The 27,501-nt window shown below is 46.8% G+C and overlaps 1 protein-coding gene across 2 annotated transcripts in view; it reads right to left on the reverse strand.

The window, feature by feature from the left end:
• LOC137420790 (sodium-dependent phosphate transport protein 2B-like) overlaps nt 1-27,501 on the reverse strand; it is a 120,752-nt gene that overhangs the window by 64,008 nt on the left and 29,243 nt on the right. For both annotated transcript variants that reach the window (XM_078772320.1, XM_068106156.2), the window contains exons 2-4: nt 25,595-25,685; nt 17,625-17,810; nt 17,116-17,244 (exon numbers count right to left, since the gene is read on the reverse strand). In XM_078772320.1, coding sequence (XP_078628446.1) covers nt 17,116-17,244; nt 17,625-17,810; nt 25,595-25,616 — 337 coding nt within the window. In that variant the 5' untranslated portion in view covers nt 25,617-25,685. The remainder of the gene's footprint in view (nt 1-17,115; nt 17,245-17,624; nt 17,811-25,594; nt 25,686-27,501) is intronic.

A 27,501-nucleotide genomic window follows, 5' to 3' on the forward strand; every position in this document is an offset into this window, starting at 1 on the left:
TGTGCTGCTTTTCCAGCTTCATTGGTATCACATGATAAAAATAATTTGCAACTCCAGTTCAGGGCCATACTAAATAAAAATCGGTTGGCCGAGAGTCACCAAGACGGAGCTAGATGTTTGAATACAAAGTATATAGTACAGTATATTCATATTTATATTATTTACACAATTAAAAAGTTTATTGCAGCAGTTCCTAAACTGTGGTATGTGTATCACAGGAGGAACAAGAAAGAGCAATCAGAGATTGCAAACCCTCGCCAGGATGTATTTTCAGTGGTTTTTAAGGCTTTTGTATTAAAACAAATATGGCAGCCGAACCACGTGACCGATGACGTCATTATTATTTTTTCTAAACTAATTTATTCCTAGGTTATGCTCAAGAAATTTCATCTTCATCGGATGAAGTTTTGTACTTGTCGAATTATGACGTTATAATGGAGGCACCTATGACATCATCATTAACATATTTTATTCCCCATGGAGAGTTCTTTACAATGAGCCATGTCTCAATTTTTTTCTATTCAGCGCTTTCGGAAATATAGAGGTGCAAAGGCTTTCGGTTTTTCCAAGATGGCGGCCGAATCACGTGACCCATGACGTCATAATTATCATTAAAAAATTATACAGGTGGAGTTTCACCTATGGTGAAAATTTCCTGTCAATCGGACCAACCGTTGCAGAGAAAATAATATTTATTCTGTGCGGACAAACAAACAAACAGACAAACAGACAAACAAACTCAAATGCTATACCCTCTCCTCAGGCGAGGGTAATAAGAGGAATAGACGAGCAACAGGAACACAGATTTGCCAATACAGCACCACAGGGTATGTTTTAAAATGGAAAATTGGGCGAAAACACAAACAGCAACACAGGAAGGGAAATATAAAAGAAAGGCATGACGGATCCGGTCAAGAAAACTTAGCTTTGATGAAGTGGAAGGAGCAACTGCCGAATCCAACCTATGCATGCAGCAAAGCCTGAACCAGAAGGATCACGATTTGAAGGATATTTGAAAAAGATTGTTATTAACTGATCTTAAGCCTGGTGTTTACTTCGAGGTTGAGGCGGCTGGCTTAAGATATTAGGGTCTAACACGTATGATCTCCTGTCGTGCTGATGAAATAACACCAGGCTGGTTGACTCAGCCTGCCATCCTTTCGAGGTCGGCAAAATGAGTACCAGCTTACTGTTAACAGGGGCACCGTGCATCAGTGGCACAGCCGTGCCTCCAGGAAATGATGCAACAGGCAGGCACAGGCTGCATAGGAAAGAACCACATACGAAAGAACTGATATTTTGATTGGATTGGTCCATTTATTCCATCCGGTTAATAAATTTGTGAGTATTGTTGAATTTTAACTCCCCAGGTGATCCGAACGAAGGAAATTGAACTTTCCATCATCAAAAGCATCGCTATTTTTTTTTCTTCCTGAAATGCAGGTTAATCGACTTTAAAGCTATGAGATCATGGTAGCATTGAGATACATTTTCAACTGAATGCTTTTACAAAGATTAGGGCTTAGAGGATTTTAAAAAAAGGAGATATGTGCATGATACAGCTTCGATACAACAACAACACAACAGGCATTTTAAGGCCATTTTCCCTGCTAGAGCCTTGCGGTCCCCATGACAATCTTCTCCATCTTGTCCTATTTTCTGCATCTCCCCTTGTTAACCCCCTTGCCCGCATTTCTTCTTCCATACAGCTGCGATAGCTGGTTTGAATTGGCATACAGCACTTACTATCATCTGACAGATCAAAGGCCTCGCTGACTGAGTTACACAATAAGCCATCAGTCAAAATTTGAGTTACATAATATTAATCGTTGAGCAATGCAGGTTCAGCTAATCTCTTCAAAATGTCAATCTGCAACGGATTAGCATTTATGGTATGTTACAGTAAATCTGGAGTAGCTCTGGAGTAACTCTGACTCATGTAACATGAACTTTCAGCCTGAGTGTTAATGTTACAGTCAGTTATTTACAAAACCAGCCTTATTACAGGCTGAACAACGTAAAATAATCCATACTCTTTGGTTTATTCCGCTCAAAAGATATGTCACAAGTTACAAGGTTACAAGGCTAACCCTAACCCTAACCCAAACCCCAATCCTAACAACTCAGGGTTAGGGTTCGGGTTAGTTAGGGTTAGGGTTAGTTGTTAGGGTTAGGGTTAGGATTAGGGTTAGGGTTAGTTGTTAGGGTTGTTAGGGTTGTTAGGGTTGTTAGGGTTAGGGTTAGGGTTAGTGGATCAGAGTCTGTTCATTGAAACTGCCTGTCTATGTGGATGGGTAAAAGTGAGAAGTACAAAGGTCTTTCGAAAGGTTTCAACCTGCAATATAAATGATAGACTCAAACCTGCAGATTTTTCTTAGTTTTGCTCAAGTACTTTTTTTTTTTTTTTTTTTTTTTTTTTTTTTTTTTTTTTTTTTTTTTTTGTATACAAGATCGAGGCTCGTGAAAGAGCGAAAATTAATCACACAGAAAGACAAACAGACACATAAAACAAATAACATCGGGAGCGGTAGACAAGATGGGGAGAGAGGGGGAAGGACACAAACACAACATTTGAGAGCAGGGACCGAGAGACATGGAGACATCGAGAGATCTGTGGGAGGGAGAGGGCTTTGGGGGGGAGGCATGTGAAGGGGGGAGGCATGTGAAGGGGGGGAGGCATGTGAAGGGGGGGGGGGTGGGAGAGGTATAAACATATGGACACTGCCAGGATTTCCAGGAAATAAGTTGGAATTTCAAACAAGGTGGAACTGGGGTGAATTAGTGGGGGTAGAAAAGATCAAGGTTATGGATGGGGGAAGATAAGAGATGGTGGTGAACAGCTGTTTTAAAGACCTGGAGGGAGGAGAGGGATTGAAGGGAGTGTGGGAGTTTGTTCCACAGGCGGGAGAAAAGAGGAATGAAAGAGTGAAGGTGAGCAGAGAGCCGAGATTTCGGCAGTTTAACCATCAGAGGGTTGCTGGCAGATCTTGTGCGACCTGTAGGAATATTTGGGGGACAGAGCACGGAGAGAGCTGGGGGAGCAAGGCCGGAGAGGAGTCGGTAGAAGACAGAAAGACTATAAGACAGAAAGACTTACGATATCAGTGTTTTATACAAACTATTTATACTGGTTTTCTTTCACTAAAAGTTTTCTTGGAGCTACTCAACTTCGCAAAGCATACAAAGAATGAGCTGCACACAACTATATATGCATGTTCCCATTGAATAATGCAGGTTAATCGACTTGAAAGCTAAGAAAATGGCAGCATTGAAACACATTTTCAACTTTTTAAGCCTGATGCACTGTTTTTACTTGTGGCAGGCCTGTAGCACTGTGGCATTGTCGTTTGAAGGTCGATGAAAAAGATACAGTCAGAGCAAGTTACCTTCCTTATTACTGAGGTGTTGGGTTGTGCTTTGTATCGTAAGCAACATATTTTAGTAACTCTATTACATCATAAACAGTTAAACACTGGTTGGATTTTATACTTTGCTCAGTTAGTTTAAATTTTAAAGTAATTCTGGTTGTGCTTCATACAAGCATGGTCTTGTGATGGCCACCGTTATAATGTCAGTATTGTTGCGTATCCCGGGTCTGTCGACGTACTAAGGGTGGGGTTAAGACCCCGTTTCCCCACAGACCCCGGGTCCACGGGCCGTCGACGGTGATGATAGTCGTGGTCGGTGGGTTGTGAAACAATTTCAATTGCCAATCTCCCAATCACGGATCGAAAGGTTATCGATCACGACCCGAATACCTTCAAGACCACGTGGCCAGGAAGACCGGGGATTGAACCCCTCACGATTCCACACCTTTTTCCCAATCAAGTGTGCCAAGCGAGTCGCGCGGTGTGAATCGCGGTTTTATACTGCGTGATCTACGGACCTAATCGAGCAGCCAAATTCGGTTCGAACGATGCTGGGCCAATGGATTAAAGGACGCACACGAGCAGGTCGAAAGGAAACAAAAGGTACACGTCATTTATTTACAATAGCACAGGAAAAAGGATGAGAAGCAGACTTAACAATTCTTACCTACCTAATCCCAACATAGGCGCATGGCACACTCACATATGGGGTGAATCACACACCGGTTAGACTCGTACCGGTGGACGGGCTGACGATGAGTCTTTTATTGCAAAACCATAACACTATGTTGGATTGTTAACTCCCTCCTCCCCCCTACTTGACCGTTTGCCCTTCACGTGACTCGTGGTGGTCCCTCTCGGCTCTCCCCCCGTTGGTATTTTTGTGCACATAAGATTGTTCACGGTTCTGTTTAAATATTATTTAAATATGTATAACCTTTCCCCTTCAGTGTTTTACTCAGTGGTATTTTACAACACGCTGTTTTTCTTCCTATTTAAAAGGCTTTTCTCAATTTCCTCTCCAACTAATTCCACCTCAAAAAAAAGAAATTCAATATCTTATACGTCTCCCTCACTACATGGTCTAAATTCACATTCATTCCATCCCTCCTCCATCATTCTGAACCGGATTGCTAACTTGAAAATCACAACAAACCCAATTTGTTTTCAATGTTCGTCTTTCATTAATCATCCACTTTCTAAACTCCCCTCTTGCCCCTCCCATCCAAATCCCTCCCCTTGCACCTACATTCCTAAACTCCCCCTTGCCCCGCCACTCTTAAACTCCCCCCCTACCCCTCCACTCCTGAACTCCCCCCTTGCCCTTCCACTCCTGAACTCCCCCCTTGCCCTTCCCCTCCTAAACTCCCCCCTCACTCCTCCCCTTCAAAACTCCCCCCCAACCCCTCCCATTCAAATCCCCCCCCCATACCATTCCTCTCCAATTCTCCCTCCTCCCCCCTCCTCCTCAAAGCTGCCTCCTCCCCCCTCCTCCTCAAAGCTGCCTCCTCCCCACTTCGTCTCCCTTCTATCTCATACCTCCACCTCCCCCAACCTTCTTCTTTCCTCTGCCCCCCCTCAAACAACCCCTCTCTGTGCCTCATCCCTTCACCTTCAAACCTTTCATCCTCCTCATCCTTCCCTTTCTTGGAACTCTTCTGCAATCGCTGACACACTAACAACTGCTCTCCCTACCTCCCCCTCTCATCCTTCATCTTACCCTACTCCTCCCCTCCCCTGTCCTGTACCCGATGCTCCCCCTCTTTCTTCATTAACGGTATGGACCTCAAACATCCGGGGCCTTCGCTCAAACCTGACTGATCTCTCCATACAGGTTGCTTCTGACAATCCAGACTTGATCTGCTTAACAGAGACTTTCCTCCTTCAAGATGTCTCTGATTCCTTAATATCTCTTCCTGGTTACTCCCTCCTCCGGTATGATAGACCTGAGCCTCGGCCTGGTGGTGGGGTGGCTATCTTTATCAAAAACTCTCTTCCTCACTCTCCTTGCACTGCCCTCTCTCCTCCTCACCCCCAGGAGTACCTCTGGCTACGGCTTCCTCTCCGCTCCCACCTTTTGTTCATATGTGTTCTGTACCGTCCCCCAAACAGTGATGACTCCATCTACATTTCACTGTCTGACAATATGGACCAACTTCTATCCACTCATCCCAACTCTCTCTTCCTCATATGTGGTGACTTCAATTGTCATCATGCCACCTGGTTGGGTGTGGGTTCCTCTCTCACCAGTCATGGCACCTCAGCAAAGGACTTCTGTGACTCACTGGGATTGACACAATCTGTCAATTTCCCGACCCGGATCTCAACCAATGGAGTATCTTCTCTTCTAGACTTGGTTATGACTAACTTCCCTGCTAATGTCTGCTGCTCTTCTTCTGCTCCAATCGGTTCTTCTGATCATGTGCTTGTCAAAGTGGACATCTCTCTGGCCATTCTCAGAGAGCCTCCTCAGCGTCGACGAGTCTGGCATTTCACTCAGGCCGACTGGGACGGTCTTCAAGCAGCCATCAATCGTCTGGATTGGTCTCCCATCTCCACTGCCTCTGACATCAATTCTTCCTGGGAATTCTTCCAAAGCAAACTGATCTCTCTCATGCACAGATTTATCCCATCTCGCCTTCAGTTGTCTTACCCTTCCTCCCGTCCATGGTACACTGAATCTTGTGGTGAGGCAGTTGCCCTGAAACAACTTGCCTTTGCCTCTTGGAAGGCTAATCCAACTGAAGGAAATCTCAGTTCCTTCCACCAAGCTCGGAACAAGTGTGTGTCTACCCTCAGGAGTGCCAGGAAGCACTATCTCTCCTCACTCAAGAATGAACTCTCAAACCTGTCTCCTTCCTCCAAATCCTGGTGGCGTCTGGTCAAATCCGTTTCTGGTGTTTGTTCCCCCTCCATCCCCTCCCTTACCTCAAATGGCCACACAGTTGACATCGCACGTGACAAAGCCGAATGCCTCAACTCTGTGTTTGCCTCAAAATCCTTAGTCCCAAACCCATCTCTCTCTGTTCCCACCTTTCCCAGTCGAACCAAACTGCTCCTGGACTCTGTGACCTTCTCTCCTGACAAGGTGGAGGAGTTTTTGTCAAACCTCGACTCTGATTCTGCAACTGGACCAGATGGCTTCAGCCCACGGGTCCTAAAATCCTGCTCTGCCGCTCTATCTCACCCTCTCTCTGTTCTTTTCACCCTATCCTTTGCTCAAGGTCATCTGCTAGCATCCTGGAAATCAGCAAACATTACCGCTTTACACAAAAAGGTGCAAAAACAGATCCTTGCAACTACAGACCAATCAGCCTGCTCCCAATTATCAGCAAAGTCATGGAATCCATCATTGCTTCGGATATGAAATCTTTCCTCTTCTCCAATGGCTTGATCCCTGATCATCAATTTGGTTTCAGACCAGGTCACTCTACTCTGGACATGCTGCTTCTGCTGTCTCAACAATGGATGGAGGTCCTCAATGCCAAACAGGAAATCAGAGCTGTCTCCCTTGACATATCACGTGCCTTCGATACGGTCTGGCACCCAGCTCTGCTCACCAAACTCTCCTCCTATGGTATCCATGGAAATCTCCATGCATGGCTTGCGGACTTCCTCTCTGGTCGTAGTCAACGTGTGGCCCTGAATGGATTTCTCTCATCTCCCCTTCCCGTTCAGGCTGGAGTTCCCCAAGGCAGTGTGCTGGGCCCTGTGCTTTTTCTGGTCTTTATCAATGATCTCTCCGACTCTCTGGAAAATCCTCTGTATCTCTTTGCTGATGACTCCACTCTCTGCCGCTCCATTCCTCTTCCCTCAGATCAGCAGTCTGCAGCCTCCTCACTCTCTGAAGACCTGGACAAAATCACAGACTGGTCAAACATGTGGAACATGTCTTTCAATCATGACAAATCTCACACTCTTACTATGTCTCTCCGAAAAGATCGACTGGACAACCCTCCCATCTACTTTCTAAACAATCCTCTCCAAGAAGTTCTGTCGCTCAAGCTTTTGGGTCTCACCATCTGCCATGATCTTTCTTGGGAAAACCACATTTCCAAGCTGGCCTCCAAAGCCAGTCGCCGACTGGGCATCCTCCGTCGTGCGAAGTCCTTCCTAGGCACACCTGAGCTCCTCACCACATACAAGGCTTTCATCCGCAGCTCAATGGAATACTGTTCTCCCCTATGGGCTGGTGCTCCTGCTTCACACCTGGCTCGGCTTCACGCTGTTGAATCCAAAGCTTTCAGAATCATTGGAATCTCCCGCGATGAAGCTATCTCTGAGGGCCTTTCACTCACTCACCGCAGGCAGGTAGGTGGTCTTTCTGTCTTCTACTGACTCCTCCCCGGCCTTGCTCCCCCAGCTCTCTCTGTGCTCTGTCCCCCAAATATTCCTACAGGTCGCACAAGATCTGCCAGCCACCCTCTGATGGTTAAACTGCCGAAATCTCGGCTCTCTGCTCACCTTCACTCTTTCATTCCTCTTTTCTCCCGCCTCTGGCACAAACTCCCACACTCACTTCAATCACACTCCTCCCTCCAGGTCTTCAAAACAGCTGTTCACCACCATCTCTTATCTTCCCCCATCCAAAACCTTGATCTTTTCTACCCCCACTAATTCACCCCAGATCCACCTTGTTTGAAATTCCAACTTCTTTCCTGGAAGTCTTGGCAGTGTCCATATGTTTTATACCTCTCCCACCCCCCCCCCTTCTCATGCCTCCCCCCCAAAGCCCTCTCCCTCCCACAGTTCTCTCGATGTCTCCATGTCTCTCGGTCCCTGCTCTCAAATGTTGTGTTTGTGTCCTTCCCCCTCTCTCCCCATCTTGTCTATCGCTCCCGATGTTATTTATTTTGTGTGTCTGTTTGTCTTTCTGTGTGATTAATGTTCGCTCTTTCACGAGCCTCGATCTTGTATACAAAAACAAACAAAAAAAAAACAAACAAAAAAACAAACAAAAAAAACAGTATGTTGGATTGTTAACAGTATGTTGGATTGTTAACAGTGATGGGAAAATGTATAAAAACAAATGAATAAATCGAAGTTATGTTTTCGTAGGAGATAGTAATGTGTACAGTCACGTGAAAAAGTAAGTACACCCCATGTAAAGTTTTGACTTTTTCAACATATTTCAACATAGTTATTTGATCTTCATTTCAACAATATTGATAGATAAAGGTGATATAATATAACAAATATCATGAAACATTTATATTTTGTAGTCCATTGTATAATTTAAATAAACATAAATGCAAATTTCGCATGTGGAAAAAGTAAGTACACCCTTGGCCCTAATAGGTGGTATTGCCCCCTTTGGCAGATACAACCTCAAGTAGGCGTTTCTTATAACTGTCTACCAGTCTCTGACATCGACTGGGAGAAATTTTTGCCCACTCCTCCATGCAGAATTCTTTCAGCTGAGCGATGTTTGAGGGGTTTCTTGCATGCACAGCTCGTTTCAAATCCCCCCACAACATCTCGATGGGATTTAGATCCAGGCTTTGACTTGGCCATTCCAAAACCCTCCATTTCTTTCTTTTAAGCCATTGCTTGGTGGATTAACTGGTATGTTTAGGGTCATTGTCATGTTGCAAGGTCCACCTTCGGTTGAGCTTCAACTTTCCGACAGATGGCCTCACAATATCCTTAAGCACCCTCTGGTACAATGAAGAATTCATAGTGGATTCTATGATGGTGGGCTGCCCAGGCCCTGATGCAGCAAAGCTGCCCCAAACCATAATATTTCCGCTACCATGCTTTACAGTTGGTATCAGGTTCTTGTGGTCAAATGCTGTCTTTGGTTTTCGCCAAACATGTCTTCTGGTACTGTGGCCAAATAGCTCTACCATTGACTCATCTGTCCAGAGCACATTGTTCCAGAAGTGCTGGTCTTTGCCGAGGTGTTCATTGGCAAACTTTAGTCTTGCCCTGATGTTCTTTCTGGAAAGCAAAGGTTTCCTCCTGGCACACTTCCCATGTAGATCAAATTTGTGCAGCCTCTTTCTGATGGTAGACTCGTGCACTTTGACATCAATAGTGGCAAGAGCTACCTGTAGGCCTGTGATAACTTTTTGGGGTTCTTAGAGACTTCTTTCAGCATCTTGCGGTCTGCTCTCGGGCTGAACTTGCTGGAGCGGCCTGGCCTGAACAAGTTGGCAGTTGTTTGGAATCTTCTCCACTTGTATATGATCTTCCGGACAGTCGAATGACTGATTTCAAATTGTTTGGAGATCTTTTTAAATCCCTTCCCAGACTCGTAGGCATCTATAACCTTCTTTCTGAAGGCCTCAGTGAGCTCTTTTGATCTAGGCATGGTGACGCCGCACACTTCAACAACAAAGAGCAAACCAAACTAAATGTCTGAGGTTTAAATAAGACAGGTTCCTCCAAGATCCTCTCTAACGATGTTCTAATCATTTGCACCTGAGCTGGTGCACCTGATTGTAATTTTAGGTATTTGAAGTAGTGATAAATGTAGGAGTGTACTTACTTTTTCCACATGCCAAATTTGCATTTATGTTTATTTAAATTATGCAATGGACTACAAAATGTAAATGTTTCATGATATTTGTTACATTATATTGAAGGAGCTCGGGCTCCCACGTCGATCGGAAGAATGGACGCGACAAAAAGCTGGAATTCGTCCGAGTTGCTTTATTCAAACAAAACACTCAGGTACTCTGAAAAGCCCGTTTATCGGGCAGCAATATATATACACACATTATCCCAGAGCGTTTGCCCAGGAAAGGCAAGAGGGGGCGTGGCCGAGCGTCCTGGCTACGGCCTGGCAAGTTGAGGGCGAGCCTGCCCGGGCATGCCCGGGCATGCCCGGGCGTCCCGACCGAGGCCTGGCAAGTTGAGCGCGGGCCTGCCCGGGCGTCCTGGACGAGCCCGGCATGGTGATCGCTCCGCGTCCTTGATAGGTGCAAGGCGATTGTGAAAACCCAGCGGTAGCCGCTACACACGTCCCCCCAGAATCGACTTGCACCGGCAGGGTCAATTTGAGGGGGGTCCTGATGACCCGGCTGAAGCGACCCCTGGCGGGTCGTGGGGGGGGGGGGGGTCCGGTGTGGTGGTGGGCGGTCGAGTGGGGGGCACCGTGGACGGGGGGCGGCCTCGCCGTGGCGGAAGGGCCACCCGTGGTGGTTGGTCGACGTCCACGTGCGCCGGCTTGAGGCGGTCCACCGCAATCCGGTCCGACCTGCCGCCGATGTCGATGACGAACGACTTGTCGTCCCGTCGCAGGACCCGGAAGGGCCCATCGTACGGCGGCCGGAGTGGCCCCCGATGTGCGTCGTGACGCACAAAAACATACTCCGCTGTGCGAAGTGCTGGGGGGACGTAGGACTGGGGGTCACCGTGGTGGGATGTTGGCACGGGGGCAAACCGTCAGGCGGCCTCCTGGAGGTCCGAGCGCTGGTGAGCTGCGGACCAGGGACTGGTAGCGTCGGGCACGAATTCGCCCGGGACGCGTAGCGCCTGGCCGTAGACAAGCTCGGCGGTGGATGCCTGGAGGTCCTCCTTGGGGGCCGTGCGGAGGCCCAAAAGGACCCACGGCAGCCGGTCGGCTCAACCGCCGTCTTGAAGGCCGGCCATGAGCGCGGCCTTCATGGAGCGGTGGAATCGCTCGCACAACCCGTTTGCTTGGGGGTGGTAGGCCGTAGTACGGTGGAGCTTGACCCCCAGGTTGCGGGCGACCGCGCCCCACAGCTCGGAGGTGAACTGTGGTCCGCGGTCTGACGAGATGTCCGCCGGTGCGCTGAAGCGGGCGACCCAGGTGGCGATGAAAGCCTGCGCCACGTCGGCGGTGGTGGTGGAGACGAGGGGAATGGCCTCCGGCCACCTGGTGGTCCTGTCCACCATGGTGAGCAGGTGTGTGAACCCCCATGACGGGGGGAGGGGGCCCACCAGATCCACGTTGACGTGGTCGAAACGTCGTTCGGGCACGGTGAAAGGTGCCAGCGGGGCCTGGGTGTGTCGGTGGACCTTGGCCCGTTGGCAGGCTGTGCAGGTGCTGGTCCAACCGCGGACGTCCCGACGAAGGCCGTGCCAGACGAATCGCGCTGACACCAGCTTCTGGGAAGCTTTCCGGCCCGGGTGGGAAAGGCCGTGGAGGGAGGCGAAGATGCGGCGTTGCCAGGTGACGGGCACGATGGGGCGAGGCTGGCCTTGGGAGACGTCGCAGAGCAGGACAGTGTCCGCGAAGGGGATGTCGGCCAGGCGGAGGCCCGTGTCCGCCGCCCGGAGGGCTTGCACCGTGGTGTCGGTGGTTTGGTCCGCCGCCATAAGCGCGAAGTCCACGCCCAGGTGGACCGCGTTCGCGCTGGCCCGGGAAAGACAGTCGGCCACGGCGTTGTTTTTGCCGGCGACGTGCCGGATGTCCGTGGTAAACTCCGACACGGCGGAGAGGTGGCGCTGTTGGCGGGCCGACCACGGCTCCGTGACCTTGGCCATTGCGTAAACCAACGGCTTGTGGTCGACGAACGCCGTGAAAGGTTGGCCCTCCAGGAGGTGGCGGAAATGGCGGATGGCCAGGTGTAGACCGAGGAGCTCACGGTCAAACGTGCTGTATTTGAGCTCGTTCGGCCGGAGCTGCCGGCTGAAAAAAGCGAGTGGCTGCCAAACCCCATTCACCCATTGCTCATGTACGGCGCCCACCACGTAGTCGGAGGCATCCGTGGTGAGGGCGATGGGAGCGTTGAGCACCGGGTGAGCGAGCAGTGTTGCGTCGGCGAGGGCCCGCTTTGAGCTTTGGAAGGCCGCGTCCATTGCTGCGGACCAGGCGATGTCGTGCTTGGCCGGCTTGCCCCGGAGGGCTTCGTAGAGGAGCCGCATGAGTTGAGCAGCGCGGGGCACGAAGCGGTGATAAAAATTCACCATTCCCAGGAATTCCTGCAGGGCCTTTATGGTGCGGGGACGCGGGAACGTGGTGATGGCCTCGACCTTGGTTGGCAGCGGCACGGCCCCGTTCTTGGTGATGTGGTGGCCCAAAAAATCAACGGCCGTCGTGCCGAAGTGGCATTTGGCCAGGTTGACGATGAGGCCGTGCTCGCTGAGGCGCCCGAACAGTGTTCGGAGGTGGAGGAGGTGCTCGGCCCGGGACGTGCTGGCGACGAGGATGTCGTCCAGGTAAACGAAAAGGAACGGCAGGTCACGCAGCACGCCGTCCATCAAGCGCTGTAACGCCTGAGCCGCGTTCTTGAGACCAAACGGCATCCGTAAGAATTCGAATAAGCCGAACGGCGTGATGACTGCCGTTTTAGGGACGTCGGCCGCCCTGACAGGTACCTGGTGATATCCCCGTATGAGATCAATTTTCGAAAAAATGACCCGTCCCGCCAGACGGGCGGAGAAGTCTTGGATGTGCGGGATCGGATACCTGTCGGGGGTGGTAGCGTCGTTAAGGTGGCGGTAGTCGCCACCTGGGCGGCAGCCGCCCCCTGGCTTTGGGACGATGTGTAGTGGCGAGGCCCACGCGCTATCGGAGCGCCGCATGATGCCGAGGTGTTCTAAAGCGTCGAACTCGGCTTTGGCCACGGCGAGCTTGGCTGGGTCGAGGCGGCGGGCTCTGGCGTAGACCGGCGGGCCCGTGGTTGGTATGTGGTGCTCGATCCCATGCCGTACTGCGACGGCCGAAAACGTCGGCCGCGTGAGGGCCGGGAACTCCGTGAGCAGGCGAGCAAGCTCGTTCGCCGCCGGGAGGGCGCATGCCAGCTCGGTCGGCGCGGAGCTGCTCAATGTGCATACCAGGGAGCTGAAGGTTTCGGCGTTGATTAAACGACGCCGTTGGACATCCACCAGCAGTCCGTGTGCGCAGAGGAAGTCGGCGCCTAGCAGAGCCATGGGCACGTTTGCGGTTACAAACGTCCAAGCAAAGCGTTGGCCGCCGAAGCAGAGGGTGACGTTGCGCGGGCCGAAGGTGCGGATGGCCGATCCGTTGGCCGCAACCAAGGAGGGGCCGCAAACCGCGGGCTGCCTGTCCTGGTCAGAGGCGGGTATGATGCTCAGTTGGGTGCCGGTGTCGCACAGGAAGCGCCGTCCGGACGCTTTATCCGTGATGAACAGTAAGTTGCCCGTGTGGCCGGCGCTCATGGCTGGTAATGAACGCCGGCCCGGCCGTTTCCTGGCCTGCCGAAGGTGCACGGGGGTCGGCATGTCCGGGCCTTCTGTCCGAACCTGGCATGATAGTAACACCACGCTTGGTCGGGTGGAGGCCCCGGTCGTCGTGCTGGAGGTGGTCGGCTCGGTGTAGCGGCCGCCAATTGTGTCGGCAGTTCGGTCGTCGACCGTGCCGGGTGCTCGGGCGCCATGGGTGTTGCGTCGGACGGCGGTGGGCCCCAGGTCGCTGCTGCGATGCGCTGGCCTGCGGCGGAGATCTTGTTGGCTTCCCTGGCAAGGGCACGGGGATCCGTGATCGTCGTGCTTGCCAGGGCGAGGCGTACCGGGCTAGGCAGCTGACGGAGGAACAGCTCCCGGAACAGAAATGCCGGAGAGTGCTCGCCGAGCAGCGAAAGCATGTAGTCCATTCGCTCGGAAGGGCGCGTGTCGCCGAGCTCGGGCAGGTCGAGCAGGCGCCGTGCGCGTTCCGCCGATGGGAGGGCGAAAGCGTCGAGGAGGAGCTTTTTAATCGCACCGTATTTGTCAGCGGCTGGCGGGCTCTCGAGGAGGCTCAGGGCGCGGGCCGCGGTGGCTGAACCGAGCGCTGCTACCACATGGTGGAAGCGGGTGTCGTCGGCCGTGATGCCTCGCAGGGCGAACAGGGAGTCCGCCTGTGCGAACCAAACCGCCGCGTGAGCCTCCCAGAAGGTAGGCAGTTTAAGGGCCACTGCCGTGTCCATGTCGGTAGGTCACCAATGAAGGAGCTCGGACTCCCACGTCGATCGGAAGAATGGACGCGACAAAAATCTGGAATTCGTCCGATTGCTTTATTCAAACAAAACACTCAGGTACTCTGAAAAGCCCGTTTATCGGGCAGCAATATATATACACACATTATCCCGGAGCGTTTGCCCAGGAAAGGCAAGAGGGGGCGTGGCCGAGCGTCCTGGCTGCGGCCTGGCAAGTTGAGGGCGAGCCTGCCCGGGCGTCCTGGACGAGCCCGGCATGGTGATCGCTCCGCGTCCTTGATAGGTGCAAGGCGATTGTGAAAACCCAGCGGTAGCCGCTACAATATCACCTATATCTATCAATATTGTTGAAATGAAGATGAAATAGCTGTATGTTGAAATATGTTGAAAAAGTCAAAACTTTACATGGGGTGTACTTACTTTTTCACGTGACTGTATATAAATGAATAAATAAAGAAAAGTTGTGTGTTGTTAGTGGAGATGGTAAAGTGGATATAAATAAATAATGGCTTCCAAAAACATGCAATCCTGTACTATTCTGTAGCATAGAAATACTTAATTTCCAAAATTCCAAATTGGCTCCAATCCCAAAATCATTTGACGATTTGACTTGCCTCATACCCAGATATTAATGCATACATGTCCCGAATATGAAAGAAATGAATCGTCATTTTCTAGAGGAGGCACCACCACTTACCGGACAGACACACGGATGGACGGACGGACTGACAGCACCCAATGTATAGGTCCCCTTAAACTGTCTATCGAATAAATAAAAAAGAGGACAAGTATGACTGAGGATGCGAGCACAAAAATAGTCTTATTAGTTAAAAATAACAAAATGTCTCATGAGGGCCCTCACTCATGTTCAAATACAGAAGCTGCTGAGCAAAGAAACCCCTCAATTATATGAATTTCTTCTTGAGGGCATAGTGATTGCCAGCATGGGAGAAAGGTGAATGATTCCATATTGCTTAAGACTTTTTGCATGCAATAACCATATAACTTATCGGGTCATCTTTTATTGCAATTGTCGTGTCGTATAAAATTGCAATGTTTATTACAATATGCTTATAACTAGATAGCAGAAAGGACAAAGTTTCCTCAGCAGAAGCATTTGCATTAAAATGTCATCACTAACTCAATTGCTTACTTTATGTGACAATTATTAGAATACCAAACTATAACAGGGTAAGGCTGGCAGGGTGGCCTCGAGGTACGCACATTCACCTCTGACCGGTCAAGCATGAGTTTGAATCTCGGTTCAAATATAAACTGTCACCTTGGTGTTTGGCATACAGGGTGAAGTATGTGTGCCGTCCCTTGGATGGTTGTTGATCCGGGTATCACACCTGCTGGTATTAGTTGGTGGACGTTAAATATCCCACGATGTTCTTCCCTAAGAGTACACGGGTTATTGCCGGCACCCTGAACAAATTTCAACTTTCTGCACTCTCAGTCGAGTCCCCTGGAACAGTGTGGCTACATGTTCAGGTTTGCAAATCTAAATCATGAAACTGCATTGGCAGCCCTACATGTCGTCGAAGGCAGCAAACGTGATGAGACGATAACATGTGGAACAGTAGAATGAAGTTATCCAGGTGATGCATTCTTGTGCACATTGTATTCTCAAGCCCAAGAGACCTTAGGGCAGAACTACTTAATTATTTACATAAACCAAACGTGTTTTTTGGGTTTTCCACCTCCTTTGGGAAATTCTAAGCTTTCTCATGAAACACGTTTTTTTGAGTTCTGTTTGGGGCCCTTGTTATAGGCATTGCTGAAAAAGTCAGTCTTTTGGGACTGCCACTGGGAACATGTAACCCGGTGCTACCTGACGCATGGTCGAGTTGTCGGCGACTAAACCGACACCCTCTCATTGGCTTTGCTGGCAGGAAAGGTGACTGTGACACCCTGCCAGGACTAAAAACAACACCTGGTAAAGGGCCTTCGGGAGGCATCCACTACGGAGATGGGGTCTCCTAAAAACACCCAATGGTGGTAGGAAAATTTGTTTTTGGGTGAAGGTGAAGGTTCTGCCAGTTTTTCCTCTTCTTCTTTTTCTTTGTAGTGGCTTTCAGACTTGTATAGGGAAAATTTCAATAAAAAGAATTGTCCTGATAGGATGATCAGGGTTCCTGTCCCGACCTGGCTATAAACTGTCAGATTGGTTCTTCGCAGGCTGGGTTCTGCATTCCAAAGTGCACACTCCCTCCGATGTATGTTAAACTGGGTGTCCCGTCCACTAACATTAGTCGGTGGACGTTAAAGATGCCACAGTGGCGGTCACCAAGAGTATCCGAGTTATCCTCGGCACCCAAAACAAATAGGAGAAATTCCTTTCTTGACCCACCGCCCACTTTATGATCCCGAAAGCTCTCCGGTTTTAGGTTTCTCCGAAAGCTCTCTCTCATGCACTCATGCATTCTCTCATGCATTCAATTGTTTGAAATTCCAACTTCTTTCCTGGAAGTCCTGGCAGTGTCCATATGTTTTATACCTCTCCCACCCCCCCCCCCCCCTTCCCATGCCTCCCCCCCAAAGCCCTCTCCCTCCCACAGATCTCTCGATGTCTCCATGTCTCTCGGTCCCTGCTCTCAAATGTTGTGTTTGTGTCCTTCCCCCTCTCTCCCCATCTTGTCTACTGCTCCCGATGTTATTTGTTTTATGTGTCGGTTTGTCTGTTTGTCTTTCTGTGTGATTAATGTTCGCTCTTTCACGAGCCTCGATCTTGTATACAAAAAATAATAATAATAATAAAAAATACTGTTTTTAGGTACAATTTTACAACACTGTTTTAGTCAGTAACCATGGGCATTGCATCAACTCCACAGCCATACTCTCGAGCAACTGATGTAAAGCAACAGATATGTGTTAGGCTAAGAGAAGAGAAGACTTACCACCAAGGAGTTTGAAGGCATCACTCAAAATGGACAAGGAGCAAATAAACAGGTAAAGTAGGCCAATAAGAATGAGGAGTTTGCAGATATTTGTGATCACTCGTAAAACTCGTTCCTTCCAATTCAGTTCTGAAAATAAGCAACAAGGAATTATTTATATTAACATCTCAAGAGAATCCATCCAGTTATTATGCAGGAAAATTTGTGAAATTTTTAATGGTTCTTCCCCAACATTTCCAACCCAGTATGCCCCAAACATGTACAATTCCCTCCCGTCCCTAGTAATATCCCCACTCACCCTCTTTTCCATTATCTCCTTACTCCTTCCCTACTCCTTTACCCTCCATTGTCTCTTCTAGTCACATTATCACACCCCATCCCCAAATAATAAATAAATAAGACAAAGTAATGCTAGTTCGTTAACATCTCCAATCCACTGGAAATGAAGCCTCATGGGAAAGAAAAATACAACTCCACGATTGCATTATTCGTCCTTTTTGTCATGTCACCTTTCCATTTTTTTCCTGTGTCCTCCAGCTCAGGAAGAGCCCATGGATCGACCTCCCCAGAAGGCGTGTTTTCATTTTCAGGAAGGTTCAGATCCGGAGCGCTCTGCACAATGCTTCCATTTCTCACTGGAGTGGAACCCGTGGAGGGTTCCCCAAAATTCCCATTCGCTATGCCATTGCTGTCACCTGCAAACAAATGATTGTGTTTTTCTATGCAAATACAGTACTGCAGTTGGTTTTGTGCATGCGCTGTAAACAAGTACAGTAGTATATGGTATAGACAAGAGACCACTGAGACACTGGCTGCCTTCAGTTGGTTTTGTGGTGGCCCCTTGCAGTGATGCATTAATCCGCGAGGTGATTCAGGATTTAGTCTGAGAAGGCCTTCATTTGTTGGCACAATTTCATAATTGCCAAAATAGACTTGGAAACACAGGATAAGCCACTGCCACACAAGTTCATTTGGTGATATATTAAAACAACTCATGGGCAATAATAGCTTCCATAATTTCCTCAGTAGAGGATTATCTCTGTGACGTATGTGAATTGTGGACAGACTTTTCTGTCTGGTTAGAGCAGATGCTCTAACATTTTGCCACTGAGTCTGGAAAAGGTTGCATTGTTTATTTAATTGGCAAAAGTTGCAAATTCGGCAATACCACCAAAGACCAAATGCATATTCATTCCAACTTTCAAAATGCCCATCACAACATAACACTTACATCATTTGATTTCAAGGTGCATTTGATGGCTTCTTATTTATTTTGTAGGAACAGAGTTAAGAATAATACGATGGATTAATGGATTGTCTCTAAAAGAAAGAATTCCGAGCTCAAAAATCAGGAAGAGATTATATATATATATACGTATATATATACTAGCAGAAGTACCCGGCATTGCCGGGCGGGGGAGGGGAGGGGGAGGGGGAAGGGGAGGGGAGGGGAACGGGGGGAGAGCGAGCCCCTTGGTAAAGCGAGCGATTTTTTTTTTCATAGCGTCATAGCGTCATAGCGTTCATAGCGTCATAGCGTTCATAGCGTTTCATAGCGTCATAGCGATTTTTTTTTTCATAGCGTCATAGCGTCATAGCGTTCATAGCATCATAGCGTTCATAGCGTCATAGCGTTCATAGCGTTTCATAGCGTCATAGCGATTTTTTTTTTCATAGCGTCATAGCGTCATAGCGTAGCGTTCATAGCGTCATAGCGTTCATATCGTTCATAGCGTCATAGCGTTCATAGTGTTTCATAGCGTCATAGCGATTTTTTTTTTCATAGCGTCATAGCGTCATATAGTTCATAGCGTTCATAGCTTCATAGCGTTTCATAGCGTCATAGCGTTCATAGCGTCATAGCGATTTTTTTTTTCATAGCGTCATAGTGTCATAGCGTTCATAGCGTCATAGCATCATCACGTGATCACTCTGAGCGAATCAGCGCCCACCTGCTCTGATTCCGTTGATTCCGTGCACTGAAATGCGCTGAGATAAATATGAAAAAAAAAAATGGATCGTCAAATATTTTGAGTTTGGCCATGTTCGTCCCAGGCTCAATGGCCATGTCTATGCCAAATATCAAGCACGTAAGCCTCTCCGTTTAGGAGTCTATCGGTAACATTACACACACACACACACACACACACACACACACACACACACACACAAACTGTGTTTTATATATACTAGGGCATGCCCGTACTATATCTATATCTAAAATTATATCCCCCCCCTCTATTTACATGAAATGGTTTGGTCCAAAGCGAACGGCTTGCGAGTGGTGACAATCCCCCCCCTCTATTTACATGCAATGGTTTGGTCCAAAGCGAACGGCTTCCGGAGTTTGGTAAAGAAATCGCCATCGCGTGCACAAACGCGCAGGAAAGCGAATGAATCGCAAATTCGTTTTTATTAGTTTTAAAACGTAGTTTAACGCCAACATAGTTTGCAAACGTGAAATAAATGAATACGCTCTCAAATGTGCCATCCGAGGCAGAGTGTGTCCTCCACGTTCGGCACACGCGATCGTTCGCTGCTCTCTGATTGGTTGAATCGTTTTTTGGACATAGCTCGGTAAGTAATTGTCCGATTAATATGAAACCTTGAAAAGGCACATCCTCGGGTCCCCAGCAATATACCTGGCAAGTTTAAAGTATATCGGACCCGTGGTTGTCGAGAAACAGCGGTCACAGACAAACGTACAGACAGACAGAGATTACTGGAATTATAGATAGATATATATGTACTAGTGAAGAAAAACATAGGCAAACAAAAATACCATTCTGATTGCTCGTTGTATTAACATTGTATACCACAATTACCACATGGAATTGCGCAAATTTATGTATCTGAAAGTGGTGATTTGTATGCAGCCTGTGGGCTGCTTGGTTGCATCAATTTCTGTTTTCTTGGATGAATAATTACTGGTCACAAAATTGTGTGTTTAAGGAAAATACGTTTTTTAATAAAATCATGAGTTTACACAAGTAATCTGATCAGTTCATGAACTCTGATCAGTATGAGGCAAGTTAAGTGTTTAAGTGTGTTCATTTTTGTGAAAAAGCACCTACATGTATGTATTGACTCCATGTAGATTATTCAAATATGGCAAAAACCAAATAAAAGAGGAGACACTTATCTTTAACAGAAAAACATGCGCCGCATTTAGCATGAGCTGGGCACGGCAGGGCGGGATGGGATGGGTGAGCGCTTTAGCATGAGCTGTGCCATAATGGGTGGAGTTGAGGGCCCGCCTTTTGTCCCTGAAAGCCCTCTGGTTTTAGGCACTCTCTTGTGCATCCTCACTGTTTTTAGGTACTATTTTAAAACACTCTTTCAGTCAGTAATTGCTCCGAAATTTGACAATTTACAGTAATTAATTAAAATCATGTTGTAAGACTGCACTGGGAAATGTGGCCGTCTTCTGGAAGATGATCTGGATCCGTCCTGGTTCTCATTAACCCTGTCCTGGGCCTGCCCACACACCCTGACACATTAAACATTGCTTGGTGCCATTGTATTGTTTATTCATATCATCGTAACTTGTCCAGTGTTGCTTTCTTTCTCGCCATATAAAGTAGCGTCAGCATTCAGATCAGCAAATGGATTGGCTTCAATTAATGGCTGTTTCAGTTGAGACAAGTGATTCGCTTTGCGGACAACATTATTAGGAAAATCACTGCATGTGGTGTGCTCCTCGGGACTGAGAATTCTTAGATCAGACAACAATGATCTTCACAAACTTAGGATAGAATATTTTATCGTTGTTGGGCTCTGTGAGTTACTCTTGAGTGAGTTATGATATCGCTGCATCGTCCATTTCACATGTAAAAGCGGGCCATGTAACATTAAATTGGAACAGTTGGACAGTATGCAAATGTGTAATGTTGACATGTAAAAATGTTGCACGTTTTAATCAAAATAATTAATTTCTGGTAAAAATTACAACATACATGATACTGGAGAGCCAGTGGGAAGTGACCCTGTAGGGTTATATGGTGACCTCTCTGACCTCCCTAGTGGTTTTGTGTGTATTGCCTGCATACTGACTGTTTGTCCTCGTCCTCGAATATTAAAGTCTCACGTTGTAAATAATACAGAGATCATGGTGGCACCCATGGAGACAATGGTGGGAAAGAATCAACTACGAGAGTGAAAGACTTGCAAGACCACCACATCAGAAAAAACAACGAGGATGTGCAAGCCGTGTGTGATACTGTTGCCAACATGGTGAACCCATTTGAGGAACCTAGCCAACAACTCCGGAATATATCTTCTGGTGCCATTGCTTGTGCAGAGGTCACAAAGGACATACTTGAGCCACATGACATGGCACTGCTGCAACTGAAGAATACAGTAAAGACCGACTACAAGAAGGTCCTACTGATCTGCACATGACAATCAAGCGAAATAAACTAACGACTTTCTCATCATTGACAAAGACGATGACGTAAAGCAAGCTCAACAAGGCGCACGTATTACAATAAGACAGGAGCTTCTTTACAAAGTTCCTTGTCGCCCTTAAGGACAGGAATGTTGATTTGCAGGAACTTGTGAAGTGCAGTCTCTGCTGAAATCCATTAGCGTTAGCTATTTGTTGAGTCAGTTCCAAAAGAAGACTATTTGGATTGTGGATAGCATGGCCTTAATTCAAGAAATATATCACTGACTGAGTGATTCCTTTATAGTGGAAGAAGTGGATGGCAGGTATCCCAAGCAAGGAAGAGCTGGTGCAGTTTCTGTTCGACACATGGAAAATGACTGATCCTGAAATATTCAGATATGGCAAAGTGTTCTTTACACATGGAACACAATGCCATGCCTTTCACACTCACTGCATGTGGTGAGATAGAAGTTGAAGAAATTCCACATCTCAGATCATGAGGAGGCTGACAAAAGACTTCTTCTGCACCGACACAAGCCATATGCAGCACAAACTCATCCTTCAACATCTCAAGCATAAAATCCTGTCATCATCCAAAGTGCAGACACAGATGTTTTCATCGTAGCCCTTGGCTGTTGGCTGTGCAGGAATAATGAGAAGCACCCAAGAAGGGAAAACCCACTTTGAACAATATATATATATATATATATATATATACATGGTGGTCCAGAAACCCTGGGCACATTTTGAAGAATGATACCTGCAACAAACAACTAAGTTTATTATTGTTCTTTGGTGCAAAACAAAACATGATTTCTTGTAAATGGATGTGACCGCTTCAACACGCACAGGCATCACGTGATACGCAACAGGGTGAGGTGCATCATGTGATATGGATCAGTGTGAGCTACGCTCACTGTGCTGCACACGTTTGTCTTTGCATTACTTTAGTTCATTGTGAATTAGACGCCCTAATATGACGGAGGATATCGTGAGACAGAAAATTGCTCTGTACGCTTGTATTCTGTATCTGGAAATTCCGCTGAAGTTCACAGACAACTTGTCAAAGAATGTAGCGCCGACGCAATTGACAGAAGAAATATTGGCAGAATAAACAAGCAGTTTGATGAAACTGGCAGCATTCTTCCAAAACAGTCACCAGGTAGGCCTCGTACTGTTGAAACTGAGGAAAGCAGAGCGGTCATTCAACAACAACTCGACTGTAACACAGCATAATCAACTCGTCGCTTATCAAATGTCACCAACATAAGCCGATCATCGATTCGAAGAATACTAAAAGATTTTAATGCGAAACCATACATACTCAGATTAATTCACCAACTATCTGAGGATGATTTTGACAGGCGCGTTGAGGCATGTGAGACTTTGCTTGGGTTAATGGATATGGACAATGATTTGCAGAACAGGATCTTGTGGTCAGATGAATCCAAGTTTACATTATCTGGTTCTGTGAATCGTCATAACAGCGTGATATGGGCAGTAGACAACCCACGATTTACTGTTGAGCACAATGTCCCGTATCAAACTAGTGTGTTCGTCTGGGCAGGCATTTCTTCTGGAGGACCAATATATTTCTGGAGGACCAATATATTTCTGGAGGACCAATATATTTCCAGAGGACCAATCTGGAGGACCAATATATTTCGAATAATATGTGAATGCTGCAAATTAGCTTCTAATGTTGGAGCAACATGTATTTCCACTCAATGATGGCCAAATGTGGTACATACATGATGGTGCGCCTGCTCATTATGCTGCCAGTGTACGCCAGGCCCTTGATTTTAACTTTACAGACAAATGGATTGGCCGTCGTGGTCCGGTTGAATGGCCGCTGCGGTCTTGTGATTTAACAACACCCTGTGATTTCTTCCTTTGGGGTTTCCTCAAACACAAAGTGTATGTGAGGAATCCTACGGCCCTTAGAGACTTGAAACAATTCTTCCGTAATGAGACTGCTGCCTTAACGACTGAAATATGCAGGACTGTGTCTCAGAGTGCTTAGTCACAGCTACAGCTGTGCATAGACAATGAAGGAAAGCAGTTTGAACATTTGAACTGATCTGTTGCATGTAGATTAGACTGATTAGACTGTTTAACGAGTAATCATGTTTTGTTTTGCACCAAAGAACAATAATAAACTTAGACAGCAAATTATCAGGCCGCCATACGAAATTTGCGCCATATGCAAATTATCAGAAGAGCTTTTCATCAGTTTGTGAATGCACCTCGCCCAACTAATCATGGATGGGCAATGGATAATGATGATCTTGTGATTAAATGGGGAAACATGCCTTCTGTCCCAGGTTGTTGTTTTTTTGTATGCAAGATCTAGGCTCGTGAAAGAGCTAACATTAATCACAACAAAAAAAAACGGAAACATAAAACATATAATAAGGGGAGCGGTAGACAAGATGGGGAAAGAGGGGGAGGCACACAAGCACAATATTTGAGAGCAGGGACATCGGGAGATCTGTGGGAGGTAGAGGGCTTGGGGGAGGAGGCGTGCAAATGGGGGGGGGGGGGGGGGAGTTGGGAGAAGTATAAAACACATGGACACTGCAAGGACTTTCAGGAAAGAAGTTGGTATTTAAAAAAGTGGATCTGCGGTGAAATTAGCGGGGGCAGAAAAGATCAAGGTTTTGGATGGGGGAAGATAAGAGATGGTGGTGAACAGCTGTTTTAAAAACCTGGAGGGAGGAGTGGGATTGAAGAGAGTGAGGAAGTTTGTTCCAGCGGCAGGAATAAAGAGGAATGAAAGAGTGGAGGTGAGCAGAGAGTATTGATAATGGCAATTTCACCAGAAAAGGGTTGCTGGCAGATCTTGTGCGACCTGCAGGAATATTTGGGGGACAGAGCACAGATAGAGCTGGGGGAGCTAGGCTGGAAAGGAGTCAGTAGAAGACAGAAAGACCACCAACCTGCCTGCGGTGAGTGGGTGAAAGGCCCTTGGAGTTAGCTTCATCGCAGGAAATTCCAATGATTCTGAAAGCTTTGGTTTCAACAGCGTGAAGACGAGCTAGGTGTGAGGCAGGAGCACCAGCCCAGAGGGGAGAACAGTATTCCATTGAGCTGCGGATGAAAGCCTTGTATGTGGTGAGGAGCTCAGGTGTGCCAAGGAAGGACTTCGCACGACGGAGGATGGCTTTGGAGGCCAGCTTGGAAATGTGGTTTCCCAGGAAAGATAATGGCAGATGGTGAGACCCAAAAGCTTGAGTGACAGAATTTCTTGGAGAGGATTGTTGAGAAAGTAAGAGGATATTCGAAAAGTTGAGATAAAGAAAGATATTCGATGATGAAAGAGGATAAAGAGTTGAGAAAGAGGATATTCGGGACTCTGATATGGAGTAAACATTAACACTTGTCATGGTGACTGTGTTTTTGATAGAGAATTTAACTTTCTTCTCTGGATCCATTGTATTCACATGTCTATGTTAATGTTTTGGGGTTCTTTTTTAGGCATCAAGGAAACTGGATTTCATTGAGCTAACACTAGCCCACAAAAAGCACATGCCCAGCTCACATGGGGTAGCCCACAAAAAGCACATGCTGAGCCCTCGTGGCCTAGTCCAGTTGGGCTACGGTGGAGCCTTTGGACAAATCCAGCTGGGGCCAACGTGCAGGACACACTTGGGACCCACAAGTTAGCCCACATGGGACCCATATGGCTCCAGCTGGACATGCTGGCTGGGTTATCACTGGGCAACACTAATAATCAGATTCAGAAACTAAAATTACCCAAGGAATCAAATGTTCAGGTGTTGCGAAAAGGTGACCTATGGAAAATCAGGAATTATATGGTCATGACCCACAATTATATGGTCAAGTTACCGCAAAGCAGATTACTTCCTTAGAAGTCAGGCAGTGAGAAATGTTGTTGTACAGTAGGTTACTAACTTGATTGAGTTGGTATAAGACTTTAGGCTTTGGTTAAACAAGTACTATTGCATAGATAGTTTCATTAAATGAATAATGATGAACCAAAAATAACAGTAACCACTGACAACGCGGCCACAATTGACATGCCTCACTGTAAACACCACAATTTAAAGCAGGCCGGTTTCAATGTTTTACCATGGTCTTGTGATGATTTCATTCCAAGGAATGTTTTTCCTACGATTTTTCCCTTGTTTTCTCAGCTGCTGGTGATTGCATAAAGTCTTATCTGTGGGAAACAAACAAAACCTGTTTAAGAAAATTTATTTGAAAGATACAAATGTGGTTTCTTTGTTGGATGTAAATGACATAAGGTACTGCAAAAATGCTCCAGTAGCTCCAGAATTTGTTGAACTGAAAGTTCATATAAACACTTAAATTCATAGCACATAACTTATTCCATGCATTTAAACAATCACAAAGTGTGCTTGAATGTTTCAACACAAACATAAATGGTGAATTCAACATGTTTCAATTCAGGAGCAAATTCAATTCAATTGGAACAGGAACAGGAACAAATTCAATTCAACATGAAATGTGAATCTGGAAGGTTAAGCTCTATGATGATGATAGTGCATTGAACTATATTCACCAACATTCCATATGTTGGTGAATTTGTCCACCAAGTGAAACTTGTGATGTCCAAGTGATGAAACTTGTCCACCAAGTTTCATCCGAATCCGTCCAGAACTTTTTGAGATATCGTGCTGTATGTCGTTTTTTGCCCTATCTCTCAATGGTGAAGAATCACTTAAAAAATTATCGAATCCGAATCCGGATCTTCACCAAAATCTAATCATGTCGTCCGTGTCACATACCCAACCTCTCGACCAAATTTCATCCTAATCCGTCAAGAACCTTTTGAGATATCGTGCTGTATGTCGTTTTTTGCCCTATCTCTCAATGGTGAAGAATCACTTAAAAAATTATCGGATCCGAATCCGGATCTTCACCAAAATCTAATCATGTCGTCCGTGTCACATACCCAACCTCTCGACCAAATTTCGGCCGAATCCGTCCACAACTTTTTGAGATATCCTGTTCACAAACAAACAGACGAACAGACAGGGGAGGGGTGAAAACATTACCTCCATATATAATATATATATATACCTTCGGTGGCGGAGGAAATGAGACAAGTAGTTCAACTAAATTCACAAAACATTCAGAAAATTTAAAATTGTGTCATTGAACCAATGCAACGGTCTACTACAGGAAATGATCACATATAATGAAAGAAATTGACGTCTAGAATCTACATGAATGCAGAGAACACAGCCGGCTTCATGGGATGGTTCTCGTGGGAGTGAGTTGTAATAATTGAAGAAGGAATGCCGAGAATGATTGGTTGGGAATCTTTGGGGGTTTTTTGTCCTCGCTCCCAAGAACCTTCCTTCTTGTACTTCTTTCTAATCCAAAGCAGGAGCAACTTTGTGTCCCACCAGGTGGACGGCACATTGGCACACTCATTGATGCAATGATCTGTCCAACAGCAGGGTCACTGTTTATATCCTGGTCGGAGATCAAACTCGGACAAGACAGCAACTCAAAAGTGAGTCCGTTACCTCTGAGCCATCCTGCCAACCCCTTTGATAACAAAAGCTTCCCAAGATCATTAATTTACTAGTGATTGGGTAATGTGAAGAATATTTGCAGGAGAAGTGGAATAAAATGGTTTGTCAGAGAGAGCAGATCATTATGAAGCAATCACAGACCTGTCATTATCCAAAGTGAAAGATAAGTTTGATTAGATATCTTGAGGCTGTTGTTCAGGATGAAGCAACAGGAATGATGAAAAACAAAAACAGGAACAAAATGGTTAAGGAACTTCACCATAAAGGATTGCAAGGTGCTGACGTTTGGGGCTTTACCCTTCATCAGAGCAGGCTAGACTTGAAGAAGAGAAAGAAGAGGAAGAAGAAAATATGTTGAAAATACAGAAAACAAGTAGCATTCGTAGAACACATAATCTTGCCTCGCGAACTCATTTGGAATAAAAACGGTCGTTAACTGTACACGCCACTATTATGGCCCACACGTGTATC

The sequence above is a fragment of the Myxine glutinosa genome, chromosome 2 (assembly GCF_964187855.1).
Source record: "Myxine glutinosa chromosome 2, kmMyxGlut1.1, whole genome shotgun sequence".
NCBI classification, from domain to species: domain Eukaryota; kingdom Metazoa; phylum Chordata; class Myxini; order Myxiniformes; family Myxinidae; genus Myxine; species Myxine glutinosa.